The sequence below is a fragment of the Agelaius tricolor genome, unplaced genomic scaffold (genome assembly GCF_023055355.1).
Source record: "Agelaius tricolor isolate 1412-34295 unplaced genomic scaffold, bAgeTri1.0.p SCAF_5, whole genome shotgun sequence".
Taxonomy (NCBI): domain Eukaryota; kingdom Metazoa; phylum Chordata; class Aves; order Passeriformes; family Icteridae; genus Agelaius; species Agelaius tricolor.
In genome coordinates this window covers 26,221,616-26,236,147 of record NW_027269265.1, presented here as the reverse complement: position 1 = coordinate 26,236,147, position 14,532 = coordinate 26,221,616, and the positions used below count along the sequence as shown (strand labels likewise).

The following is a 14,532-nucleotide window of genomic DNA, read 5'->3' as shown; positions in this document are numbered from 1 at the left end:
CTTGGGACACAAGGTTCAACATATAGATTGTTGACATGTGCAATAAATAGCATTAGGATTGGTGATGTCAAGACTTCTTCAGGGCTCTTTAGATAATGCAGGGTTGTGGATTATTGGCAGAACAACAGCTACTGTACTCTGCACTTCCAAGGAGGTCTTGAGCACCCTTTGATGAGCAGGTTACTGGTACTTTGTGCTGCAGCTGATCCTGGGCATCCCTTAAGTGAATAGCATAATAATTTGGCTGCACACTAAAACCCTGTATAAAAATACAGATGTACATTTTCTGTCTCAAAAAGGAAAAAAGATATTATTAGTTGAAACCTTGTGTTTCTGGCTTCTGGACAAATCATAACTCACTTACCAGTCCCCACACTAGAGAATGGGATTTTATTATGGAAATTCAAACAGACCCTTAATTATCACAGCAGTCAGAGGTGCCACTGTAATATATTAGCTTGTATTTTAAAAAGAATATAAACCTTTTTCATTGGAAGAGCTGCTCTGTGCTGTTGATATGCTTGAATTTATGCAATAAGCTGGTAAACAGCAAAATCCATACTTATCTTTACCAACACAGGCATTGGAGGTGAGCTCAGGGAAAAAAAAAAAAAAGGCAAAGAGGGAGGGAGGGAGAGAGAGAGAAACACAGTATTTCTTCATGCCTAGGGTGAGATTAGAGACCTGTTGATGGCAAACCTACATACTGTCTTCTCACCTGGTCTCATATTCCAGCTGTGAAACAGAAGTGGAAGGTCAACATAGCAATAGTGTTTTGTAGTGGCAAACTGAGTTGATTTCGTCACATTCATTCAGGACCAGACCTCCAGTTCCCTCAGGATAATTGATTTTCATATAAATGTGCATTTCCCACTTTTGTGTGAAATGTACTTCTGGACTGAAGCACTGTAAGCTCAAAACCCTTGCACAAAGTATTGCAACCCAGCATAAACATATCAACTTTACTGTGAAGAATGTAAATGTTGTGGATAATTATTTCAGGGGAAAATTTTGAAATATTTTTATTATTAATGAAGTATCCAATTTGTTTCAGAAATTTGTTTATTCCATGTAGTTGCAGTATTCCTGTGTTCCCTGCACAGATAAGTGAATGGAAATCTAAGCTTCTGTGAGAACCAGAACAGCACAGCATAGTTTTGTGTAGATTTGCATCCTGTCTTCAACTGACTTTTGTGCCTTAAGACAGTGAGTATTTTTCAGTGATCAGGACACTTGAAAAGTCTCTGTTCCATGATGTCTAATAGAAACTCATATTCCACCCTTTACTGCTACAAAGGCTCTCAGAGGTCTCATCTCTATTTTAAATCCATTTTCTCTAAACCTGTAGGAATTTCTCTAAGACCTCTGTTAAATTTGGAAAAAAAACTAACCATGGATTTGAATGCTGTTAATGCATTAGACAGACAAAGACATGCAGAGTAAAGGAAACAATCTTCAGAGTTGCAAGAACCAGTTCAAAATACAAACCTTAAGGAGTTATAGTTCTGTGGGCTTTTTTCCTCTCCCTTTTTTTTCCATGTCTCAATAAACCCAGCTTCTACTAACTAGCATGTTCTGATTTATGTTAGTCCAGAGTCAAGGATTCAAGTCACAAGATTAGGGATTCAAAAGGCAGTAACTATTCAGGAGGCTTCTGTGTACTGGTTTTTAGTGGAAAAGCGAATGGCTGCTTTAATTTAGCCCAGCTGTCTATGGATCCTGGAAGACTTCGGAGGGAACGTGTGTGGAACTGCTCCACACTCCCATAGGTGGAGGAAAAATGGGTATAGCAAAAGGATCTCCTGCATTAGTTCAAGGATTAATGACAGCTGGAGGGACTCAGCACATTAGGACCAGATTCTCTCTTCTTTGCATTATAACATGGAATAAGAGGCTGAAGATAAGAACATGAGTTTTTAATTTTTTTTTTCTATGTAACTTAAAGGGTTACTGTTAGAAACAGCACTGCGTTGGGTAGACTATGGATTTATTCTTAATGTTTTGTGTTCTTAATATATCTGTATTCCGTTGTCTGGAAAGTATTCTCAAGATGTTCTTCTTTCAAGAAGAGTATAAATCAGAACGATATGCTAGTGAAAGAACTCAACTCAATTTCTCATTGAAATCTATTTTGGTTGTATGTATTGCAATCTAATAGATTAAATATGCTAAACACAAGCCCCTCATCCTGTTCTTCCTCGAGCACAGCCTCTCTGCTTCATATGTATGAAATTGTGTGAGGCAAGTGAGAACACATATTCAGGTCTGGGATAGAGGTCGAATTCTAGCAAGCCAATTGTCAGGATCAATCACCACAGCATCTGAGTACCTCTTGAGTGCACAGATGATATTTTAAGAGTGAAATTAACTCTCTATAAAAAATTCTTCCTTTTAGTTTTTTCACCTAGGTTTTTGGACAACTGATATTTAGCTACCTTTATCTGTTTGCTTTCACATAGTGTCAGGTTGTGTAGATTGACAGAAAAGCTAACCAAACATGCAAATACACAACGAATATAAGATCAATTTGAATTGAGCTTACATAAACTGAAATATTTATATGTTGCATAAAAGGGCTTCAAATTTGCAGCTTGGGAAACAATAACATTCACAAAAATGCTTATTGCTCCCACAATCAGTTTTGCTTCTACTGTGTTTCAGTCAGCTCAGGTTCCCACAATCTCTTGCTGTGTGTTCTGAGGTGCAGGTCTGGGGACTCAAGGCTTCACTCTGCCAGCTCTGTGTATCTTAGCTCCTGCTGCTGATCACCTTACTCTTTCACTTTTGGCACTTATTTAGTAAATGTTATGTAGGTACATACTTTGTCAAGTCCTTTACTCAGGGCAGCACCTCTCAGTGCAGAAATGCATAGCTGATTGTAATATTTGTACCACCAAAGGGCAGGAACCACTTACATTCAAACACTGTGTATTCAAAACAAAGGCAGCCCACAGATGTACACTTAGTCCTGACCTGAAGTGATCACTTTCTCAGGGGAAGAGATATATAATGTAGTCTCTGTATGATAATTCTTATCCTAAATAAACCTGATTGCATTATGTGGCATCTCCTGTACAAAGAGTCTGGAACCAGCACTAGGAGCTCTAGGAATCCTAAATAATGAAAGGTTAGGAACTCATCAGAAATCATAAAGATAAAAGTTCAGTGCTTTCTTACATGACTTCACAGGGTGGTTTGAGATTATGCAGCAATATAGAATGGCCTTCTAGAAAAAAATAATATTTCTATCTATGGGGCAGAGATTCCTAAAAGTCATTTATTGTTTTTGTACTCAAAAATTGTCAAAATCTTAATCTCAGATTTTTTTCTTGAACATCCATTACTTAGAAATTTTTAATCTTGCTGTGATTCTCAAACTTACCTCTGATACTCCTTATATTATCAGCAAGCAGTCCAGGGAATACATCTTAAAAATTCAACTGCCACCTTTAAATATTGTTCTTGCCTCTAAACTTTTCTCTTCTACACTTTCTACTTTTGCAATTATTCTGTTTTGTATGCTTTTTTCTAATCAAGTAGTAAAACTACCACTGCAAGTTTTTTGCTGTTTTGGATGTATAAACATAATTATTCTGTAAGTCTGTGAAAGATGCATCAAGGGAATCAGTAAAGTTTACTCCTCCTCCTTCATTTCTTGGCTTTGAGCTATAAAGCAGACCTCCTTATTATTGACAAATTTATTTTTTGGCACTCCCTTGTTGTCATAAATTGCATCCTGACCACATGAGCAAAGAGCACGAAAATGACAAATTAGGAAGCTGGCATCAAAGTCCATGCTAACCACATCCTTTGAGTTTGTCCCCTTACCTCATCTCTTTTACTGTAGCTGTTTTGGTGCCAAATGCATGCTGCCTGGTTGCCAAGTATGTGTCATGAATTCACAAGGAGTCTATGGTCATGTAGCCATATAACTGTTATGGTGGGCTGTGATTGAAAAAATGGCAGCAGTATGAGTTGAAAACTGGGGTTTCTATGTGTTTTATGTCGGGATTTTTGCTCAGTAGCAAAAAGCTTGTAGCCCAAGGAAGGCTGATATAATTCCTATGCCTTTTAATTTTTTTTTTTTTGGGCTTTTGTTGGAAGGTGGGTTTTTTGTTTGTTTTGTTTATTTGGGGTTGGTTTGTTCGTTTGTTTGCAAGGGATTAAAAAGATGGAAGAGGACGAATAAAGCTTTTAGAGATTTGTGTAAGTCATTAGATGATCAAACTTCAGTTACTCATTTTTATTCATGTGTATCAAATATATCCCATGTAAAACCCTATTTCCCAGCACAATACTCCAATTGTCTCATAGTACTTAATTGTGAAAGCCCAAGGTCAGATTTTCCACCTAGGTAGTTATGCTTTTGCATGTTTGTTGAGGTTGCTGGAGGATATTGCTCTGATATCTTAATAATGAGAGCACAAAAGATGGATACTGAGGCTAGATTCCTGTTAGCCATCATTTATGCCTTTTATTTTATTTTAACCCTCCATCCAAAAATGGTTGCCATGTTGAAGTGGAACTTGCTTTTTTGCTTCTTTCTTTAGTAAATCATGTTTTTTAAGCCATGTTGTGACTCAATTGATAAATAAATAATGCAACTGTATGTATATTATAAGAGAGGGATTATGTTCTTTCATAAAAATCAGTTGCATCCAATACTTCCTCTCTTTTAAAAAAGAGTGAAATATTTTTGCTGTTATTGAATTTTGTAGGTTTAATTGGTGACAGGCTTTGTCCTTGAATAAATGCTCAGCTCCAGTTATAGTATCGCTATGTTACAAGAGTGAAAAATTCTAATTAAGATGATCTGTTTTCCAGAAAAAAGTTTAGTATATCAATTAGTCTGTTTTATCAGGGAGAACATTCCTTTCTCCAGCCCCTAACTCCTGATCAGAGCCTGAATGAGGAAAGCATCACAGATGCATGCTGCATTGGACAAAGAACACATGCATGCATTTAAATCATGTATATCTTACTTTTTACTGATGTAATTGTGAAATATGTCCTTTTTGCATTCATAATTAGGGGGTGGAACAGATGGTGAAGGCTTAGTTTAAAATAATCTGTCATTAAAATAACCTAGCCTACTGGTAATTCTTCACTCTAACTGGAGTTTAGGTCAGGGTAACAGGGTTTTTTGAAGCATTGGAATACACTAGAAAGAATTAGGGACTTCATAGATAGTGTGAAATATGAGGATATTCTCCAGAAGGACACCGTAGTAAGACTCCAGTGAATTAAATTTGCCTGTAGTGGGAATATGCAAAAATGGCTGGGACAAAATTCCTCTGACAAATATAAATCCATTTACTATGATGCATTATACATAAGTGCATATTCGGTCAAAGTGGTACACTTGGTTTCATATCTTAAAAGGAAATAACCTCACTATGCTTCAAATACTGTAAAAGGCAGTGAGTATTTTGGGTTAAAAACCTGTGCTTTACATTTTTGTATTATTCTGATGTCAGAGGATATAAATTATAATAATTTGTATTATTATTCTGGGGTGCTGTAGCTAGTGAGTTTTAAATCTGAGTCTCACTTTCTTCGTGTCTACCACATTGACTTGCTCGTACGTATGTGACAAAGAAAAACTTGTATCAGTCCTGCCTGGCTAATTTAGAACAGTTTTCAGGAAAAAGAAAACTGGTTCAATAAATCAGATAGTTGCATGTCTTTAAAGCATTTATTTTAGTGTTCCCTTCAAGATTTCATTCTTTAACAGCTTTGAAGAGAGCATATAGATTTCAGCATGGTATTATGATAAATCTTCTTGAGGAGGGGCAAGCATTAACATTTGTGTCGGTTCTTTTTCATCTTAATCCAACCTTGGTTAATAATCAGAAAATTCTACATAGTGGGTAAGAAGATGTAATTAACCCTTTGACCCCAGAATCTTAATTGGCGCCTGTTGAAAACAGTGGGGCAGTTAAAAAAAAATAAATTAAAAAGTAGCCTGTGGTGATTGAAACAGCATAATACATAATGGTTTTCTGAAATCAAAAGTAATAGAGAGCTTCAGCTTTAATCACATTTTGCATAAAGCCAGTAAGTGTAGTTTTAAACAAGAAGTTGCCAGTCTACCTTAAATTGGATTGTGCTCAAAATTGGCATTTGGGGTCACCCTGATCCTTTCTCAGCTGCCACACTAGAAGAGATAGGAGTAGGTTTATGACAGTCAACTTCATTCACTTTAAAAAATAAAAGAGCGAAATTAAGTCAAGAAAATTTTCCTTGTATTCATGGTCTCTCCTTCGATGAAAATAGGACATTGCAAAAACCCAGTTAGCTTTCCAGACTCTATTTTTATATTATAGTTAACTCTGAAATGTCCAGAACAGAAATCCTTCTGCCTATGAACTACATTGAAACTGTTCAGAAATTCTGTCTGGAAAGCACTGTGGTCCTCCTGTCAAAATAGATATCTGAAAGCTGATTCAATCCACTACCCTTCTCTCATTTATTTTGTCCTTACTTATACATAAACAATATGAATAATACTTCCAGATATTTCTCATTAAAACAGAATTGTTTGTGAATATGTAGTATCCAGTGGTATCACATACTCTTCTCAGTATATAATATAACCTGTGTTATGTTGCCTTGCACCTTCTCTGAAGTCTGCTGCTCTCTTGGCATGCACAAAGGACATACGCTTTATGAAAAATTGAAAAATTTCAACACGCATTACTTAAATAATAAATATTCATAAATAATACCTATGAATAACGAATGAGGCAGTCCTTCAGAACTACTGTTTGACCTGTAAAAGGAACAACAACATTGTCACAAAAGTGGTCCGTCTCAGCCCTTTCATACTGGTGGGAGGAACTGCCTTGCATTGGAAGATGGCTATTTCTCCTCCTAGTTTTATTGTCATTTTTCTTAGGTGTTGGAACTTGAGCTTAGTACTTGGAGCTTTTGTTTTAAGGTCTTTTCTATTTTGGGCATGAAAGGAGTTAGGTGTCCATTAGCTGTTAATCAGTGGTTCTTTCAAAATACAATTAAATATAAACTTCCTCATTTTATTCTATTAAACAAAATGCTGAATTTGGCCAGGAGTTGCACATAACCTTAGCTTCAGAGAAGTGGAAAAAGAAATTGAGAAAGAATGACCATGACTCATTAGTCTCAGCTGGCTTAACGAACAAATTTTATGTCACAGGAAGTGACTAATCACATCCAAAGGTGTTGGTGTGCTGCGTTGGCCCTGCCAGTCCTTCGGTGGTGCCTCCTCAGTTACCTCCCCTGTAAAACTTGGGTGCAAAAGTAGGCAATATTCTTCCAGAGAAAAAGAGAAAAAAAGACTAAACAAGTAAAGCTAATAAAGTAAGACTATTTAAAGGAAAGGAGAGAATCTGAGTTAATGGCAAGGAAAAGTAGCAAGTGCTTAAGATGACTAACACTTCTCACTTCAACACCCTTCCAGTTGCTGATGACTTGCAAACTTTAGCCATGGAGGCTGAAATTTCTTTGAACAGCTATGTTGGCTAGAGATTGTTTGTTTGTTTATATTTTTTCCAGCAAAACTGGTGTCAGACTATTTCAAAACTACACTGAATAAACATTTCTGCCTAATCAATACTCAAAGCATTCTTCAAATTTTTGTTTCATTAAGTCTGAATTCCTAAATAAGATGATGTGCATAAAAGAAGCAGAAAAGACATCAGTGACTCAGAGAATTATTTTTTCTAGTTCTTAGAAAAAATTGCCCAGATATGTCAGACAATTACACACTAATGCAGTGTGCTAAGCAGACCAGATGATAAATGTGCTTAAACTTTATGTCATTCTCTCAAGTAACAGAGCAAAGGGGCCACACAAAAAGCTATATAAAAAACTGAGAAAAGGAAGGTTGTTTTTATATGATACACAAATAACCTATGAAACATCTTTCCTCAAGAAAGGAAGGTATCACAGTCATGCCAAGAACAGGTTTGTAATAAACCTCTGGTAGGCTTGTTATTGCCAGGACATTCCACTGTTCTGAAGCATCTCTGTACATACTGTCAGACCCAGGGAAACTGACTGCTGCTCATAGGCATTTAGTCTGAGTCAGTGTGACAATTTCTTCTTCTTGGTGGAGAATGGAGTTCTGTATGGGTGTCCAGGGAGACAGTGTCACGGTTCTCAGTTCAACAGAGGGTTAAGCCAGTTTCCTCAAAGGAACACAGGACAGAGAATCAGGAATACTTTAACTAAGACCTGTAAAGATTTACTTTTCTGAGTAAGAGATTGTACATAGTGAGAGATCAGATGTGCAAAGGTTTTGATTGTCCTGGTATTGGTCTAAGTTTGAACTTCACTGTTCCAAATATTCCACCTGTTATTGATGTTAAAAATTCAAAGAAGTGATGTTAATAATATGAGAAAGAAATTATGATGATTTATAAGAGGCCATAAATTACTTGCATAATATAAATGTTTTTACATGAAGGAGATCCATGCAGATTTACATTTTTATTAATTCATAAATATAAATTAGAGTCTTTTTTAATGCAGTGTCTTTAATGAGGGTTTGTTTTCCAATATGCGGTCCATTATTTTTAGAAAACTCAGATTTTGCACTAATTCCACCACCTACTACATCAGAGAGGGGTGAACTTTTGCCAAAGACAGCTTTTGACTAGCAGCCTGTTAGAAATTAGTCAAGAAGCAGAAAAATAAAAGTATTAAAATCCCTAAGAAATCACTGTTATGTATTTGCAAAAGAGGGGTTACATGATTTTTTCATTATGTATCTCCATCAAATTTATGTGCTTTTTCCTTCCAAAACTAGGCTAATATTTTAAATGCTACAGTTAATATTTCCTTTACATGTTCTTTTATCACAAGGGGATATTTGGGATAGGATTTTTGGGATTTTTCCTTGGTCCTCCCAAAATTTGAGCTGTTTCATACTTTCTGAGCTGTTTTAGCATTTCTAATTTCTGGAATTTTGTCGTTTTACTTTTGTAATAGTGTGTGATTGTTTGCCAAAAATTATCCTCATAGGTAAAGACATTGATGGTGTATGAAGGTAGTTTCTTCCTAATAAAGATTTACTCTTATTGATAGAGATATACTCCCTTCTGGATGTGCAGTGATTTACCCTGTGTCAGTTTAGAATATAGTCCTCTGTTTATTAACTGCACTCATGTTTCAAAAGGTGCACATTAATCGCTGCAATTGTATTTTGGTTTTTGCAGTTGAAATGGAAACCACATCCAAAGACTTGAACCTGTCAAAGAAAAATCTGATCTAGACTTTTACACCAAAAGGATGAAATTCATAGCATTTCTAGAGACCTAAGCTGTAAACATATTTGACAGTAATCTGCTGATTGGCTTTGTTGTCTCACAAAAAGAAAATGGTGTGTGGGTATATGCATGCGTGTGTGTGTGTGTGTGTATAATCCTCAATTAATTTACAAATTATTGAGGTCCACAGTGATTTGAGTGATGGCAGGATTTTATTTTCTCCTTTTGAATTTTTGGAAATGGAAATTCTCTGCTTTGATTCTGAGCGATGGGGGGTGATTTTTTTATATACACTGCTCAATTGGAAGGTTATGTGTTTTCCTTATTTATTTCTTCATGAAAAAAATAATGAACATTTTATTTTTTTTACATTTCTTCTATCAAACAAATGATATAAATTTTATACAGTACATGGCAGATATAAGCATGGCAGTAAAATAACTTAGTAATATACTCATCAGTTTGGACTTAGTAATATACTCATATGATGTTTATTAATATGTAGACAGAATACAAAGGAATTGTCTTAAGGGTTCAAATTAAAACCACTCTCACAAAAGTCAGAATATTTTCCTCAGTTTATTCTGTGATGCGTTTATTTGAATCTATTTCTATTTGTAGTTTGGAATTCTTTAATAATCTATTAACTCTTTTTTCCCCTCTTATTCTGTAGTCCCTCGATGGATTTGTATTTGCACTAAATCAAGAAGGAAAATTTTTGTACATTTCAGAAACCGTCTCCATCTATTTAGGCCTGTCCCAAGTAAGTACACGCTTTCAATTCTAGAACATAACTGTGTATGATGCATTCTTCTGTTTATTATTATTAAGCAAATAATAATTTGGTTTCTGTGTTTTCTATGGATTATAAGCTGTTTAAGGTGCATCCTGTTCATCCTGAGACACAACTGAAAAATGTGTCTATAGTATTGAATGTTGAGATGTGTAAGAAAAGTTTTTGCCACAAAGGATCATTATTAATTTATTGAGAACAAATGAAGTTTCTTTTCTCAGTTGTTTTGAACTTTAAACCTCTATACCTGATAGGAAAGGGACACTCTAATAGTACTTCCCTTGTGTCCTATTACTGGATGTTTATGGAGTACCCTGCATTATCCAGGGAGCTGACACAATGACAGGGAGTCATTTGGAGTCAAGAAATGCTGAAAGAGGCCATTAAAATGTCTTGCAGGGAGGGTTCCAACAAGGACACATTTTGATGCTTTCACCAATGCTCACTAATATGAAAAGATGAATTTGTAAAATATAGTAATTTGGGGGGGGAGGGGGGTTGGTTTGAGATTTTTTTTTTTTCATTTAATTGCTGACAACTGTTTTTCAAAGATTAAAAGGCAGGGCAGAAGTGGGGCAAAAGTTAGTTGTTAATTCTTATTCCTAATCCTGCAGCATTCAGAAATGTTTAGGCAGGATAGCTTCTTTCTGCTTTCACTTAGAAATGAAGCAGAAATATTTTGCATGATGATTTTTAGAGAGAAACCATCTACTTCTACTGCAGTTATCCTGAGGAGGAAAAGAAAAACTGAAATAATACTTATTTCAACTACTTTAAATTGGGACCCACACAGCTATGAGGAAGCAACTATTTCCATAGGCTACTTACTGTCAGTTTTGCTGTACCCTACCAACAATTAAATGGGAAATATTAATATTTGGTGACCAAAATAGACTAATTTTAAATATTATCAGGAGAGAATATGAATAGGGCTCATTAAGTCCTCAAAGAATATGCAAGCAATTGGCTGTAATAAGTTCAGTAATTGTTATTTTGTGCTGGCTTTGGCAAACCCAATGATAGAAATGGAAACAAGAGCTGTTTCTAGCTCATATCAGTATTCTTGTCTCTCATTAAAGTCCCTCGTTTTGTAATAGACTTTAATCCCGGATTTAATCTGTTTGGGAGTTAGTATCAAGAATCTCACATTTTGAAATTGGTGCACCACCATGTTGCTAATACAGTAAAGAATTGGAACTTTAATGTTTATTATTGTCTTATGTTCATATTAATCTGGTTTAGGCATAGTATCCAACAAAGTCTAATAAGCCAGTAAAGAAGAAGGATGGATAATTAGTTTAAGCAGGTAAATGCTAATTAGGAAACTCCTGAAAGGCATCCATTATACACTAGCTTAAAACAAATTTTACAGCCCTGGTTAGTGGTGTAATCCAAATTCTGTCAAGGCAACTGCATTTTCTGTAATTGAGATGTGTATGTTTGCTTTGCATAACAGATGGCTCTGTATGCTTAGACTGATAGCTAGGAAAATAATAATTGCATTATTCTGGCCAAAAGAATATTAGCTCTTGGGTTTTGGCCATTTCAGTCAGTCCTCCTGCCAGCACAGCATATGCACATATATGGATTGGATTTTCAAGGAAATTGATGCATCTGGAATAGTGTGGCCATCTGAAATATCATCTGTTCAAGAAAAATTTGGCTTTAACCCTATGTTAGTCTCTTGTTAAAAGCATTTTCTGCCACTGTCTTTCAAACTATAGAGTTGATAAATCTCTCCTTGCTCTGAACTCACATCATGTTGTAAAGACTTTACACTCCATCTTGATCCATATACATTTCAAGAAAGGGTTCAGATAAATGAAGCAATTGTCCTTGCCTGTTAGAGTATTGGAAATATCAGGGCAAATATTTCCATGTGTTCACCACTGAAAGTACTGATGGAAAAACTACCAAAAATCAGAACCAGTACTGTTGTTTTTTATAGAATAATAAATTAAACCTACTGAGATTTACTAAAATATCTGAGATTTTTGCTTTTCTTCTCTTCTGTCTTTATGGAGACATTTGGTAGTTCTAAGACCTACAGTATTTATATATTTTTGATATATTGTTCTCTTGGTACAGCATTATACTGCTAGTCTCTTAATAATTTGAAAAGGAGTGCTGTAGCTACTTCCTACTAAATCACTAGTCAAAGCTTATTAGTTGCTAAAACTATTAGCAAGTCTATCCCTAGAAGCATTTTTCAAATATATATGGAAATGCTACAGTTTTCACCACACCAAATTTAAAATTCTCATGAATTCTGAATTTCTGGGTTGGTGCTATGTAATACATGTGGTTTTGTATTTCTTGCACTGCACGTAAACATTGATATACCCAATGCTGATACTCCAAAACTTTATATTTATATAGAACCTCCAGGCAGTGTTGCACCTAAAGGCATTAAAATGTACATTATTATTTGAAATCGCTTCATCAAGTACTGCCTTTGGATTCTTAATTTCTGGTCAAATTATTTCTCCAAGACTTCATCCTTGTTTGGTGTTGTTTTGTTGGATGTTTTTAGTTTTCATTTTTTAACTAGCATGCATAGAAATAATGTAAAATATATTTTGTATTTGCAAAGCAAAATCTCATGTCTCCTAGATAAAGGAAAATAGTTCTTGTATTGAATCTCAGCAGGTGGCAACAGTTATGGTAGTCAATTTTACTCTTTTCTGAACGTTTAGAGCCAGTGGTGCAAAACAAATGGACGCCAATGTTCTAAGATAGCTGCAGGACTAATAGTAAACAAATCTGATAAAACAATATCTTGGAAGGTAGCCTGAAAATTATAATAATAAAGTTACCCCTGGCAAAAGTAACAGTATAGTTGAACAGTAAACAAAAATTGCAATAAATGCCCTTTTGACATTAAAATGAGTATAACTTATATGTAGACACCCATCGACATATATATTTTGAATTTTTTTTTTTTTTGTATAATTTATCTTCCCACTACTGCTAACCAAGAATTTTAAGCTAGTTTGGCAGATGTATATTTCAGACCACACTGTGGAATTACAATCAGATCAGTTTCACAGAGCAGAGATACATTTCAAAGTTTAGGAAAAGAGAGTTAGCTGAAAATAATGAGTGAGAAAGGTAAAGAGCCAAAGCAAGAGAAATGGACCAACAATCTCCCAGTTAAAGGGTCTATGTATATTGGCTTTAGTCTATGTTAACTGTCATAGCTCAGTTGTACTTGAGGCAAGCTGAAATAGTTGAACATACTTTACAGTTCTTTCATGAACTGTAGTATTTGTTGAAAGAGCCAGAAATGTCTAGCAATGTGCAGTTTGGCCAGGATTTCATCTCTGGGTTGGACAACATGATCTGTGGTGGTGTAGCCAATACAAACATCTTTTTCCTCTGGATCTCTGTAGTGATGTTGTTCTTCATATGTATCTAGTCCCATGCATTTTCCAAGTCAGTAGGTAGTTTTTGATATCAGGGTTACTTCCATCTTTGAAACCCTTAGTCCCTGATTTCCTTTTAGAAATGGGATGAGATTTCAAAAGAAAATGGCTAACCACTGAAGAGGCATTTAAATTGCTCCTTCCAGCACTTAGAAGTCAGTGTGAGTGCTTCCCTAACAGGTCTCAATTCTCTTGAAAATGTCTTTGCTTGAGACTTGGACCAAACATATGCTGAAACATAAATAGTAACAAAAAGGGAGAAAAGTCTATCCAGAAACAGATAGAATAAAAATGTGTTATCCAGAAAGGATAAAATTGCCTGACATATGATGTTTCAGGTTCAATAGAAAATATTATGAGCTGATAATCTGGCTAGGATGCTTTTGCTTTCAGGAAACAAGTTCTTAATCACCTCTTACAATAGTTGTACTCAGCAAGGATGGTATGCATTGTTTCCTGCCTGTGAGGTCCACATCTTAAAGTAAAATATTTCCTACCTTTGCTCCTGCTTGCCCAGGACACAGAGCAGATTGGCCTGTTGAAAAGAGAGCTAAAAATGAACAGTGCAGCTGCTGGCATAATAAGAGATAGATAATAGAGATGAAAAAGGAAGAAAACAAGAATAAAATTTTGAGAATTTATCTATTTGAAAATAAAGCAGGCAAAACCAACAGGTATATTACATGTGTACTCTGCTACCGGTAGCATAATATATTTCCTTATTTTGGCTTTTTGTGCATTTGTTCTATGAAATAGCAAATAAAATTATAGCTACAGCACACAAGTACAAGGTCAAATAAATGACAGTACTCATTCTATTTGTGAAGCTATTCTGAAAAGGAACCATGGTGCCAAATGTGGTTTATTTGAATAATAAAGAAGAATTAGATTCCCCTGATAACTTGGCTGAGGGCCAATAAATCACTGGAGGTTAAGAATGCTTTGCAACTGCCATGTATTTCTTTTGCTTTTACGAAGCACAAGCCTCAACTACTATGCTCTACCTGTTTTTCAATGCAAATCAAGTTGAGGTTAGTAGATGGTTAAAGGATTGCTTTTGTGCTCT

General features: G+C 35.3%; 1 protein-coding gene across 4 annotated transcripts in view; it reads left to right on the top strand.

The window, feature by feature from the left end:
* Positions 1-14,532, top strand: part of NPAS3 (neuronal PAS domain protein 3) — a 593,897-nt gene that overhangs the window by 405,955 nt on the left and 173,410 nt on the right. For all 4 annotated transcript variants that reach the window (XM_071426922.1, XM_071426923.1, XM_071426926.1 and 1 more), the window contains one exon: positions 9,922-10,011. In XM_071426922.1, the coding sequence (XP_071283023.1) occupies positions 9,922-10,011 (90 nt within the window). The remainder of the gene's footprint in view (positions 1-9,921; positions 10,012-14,532) is intronic.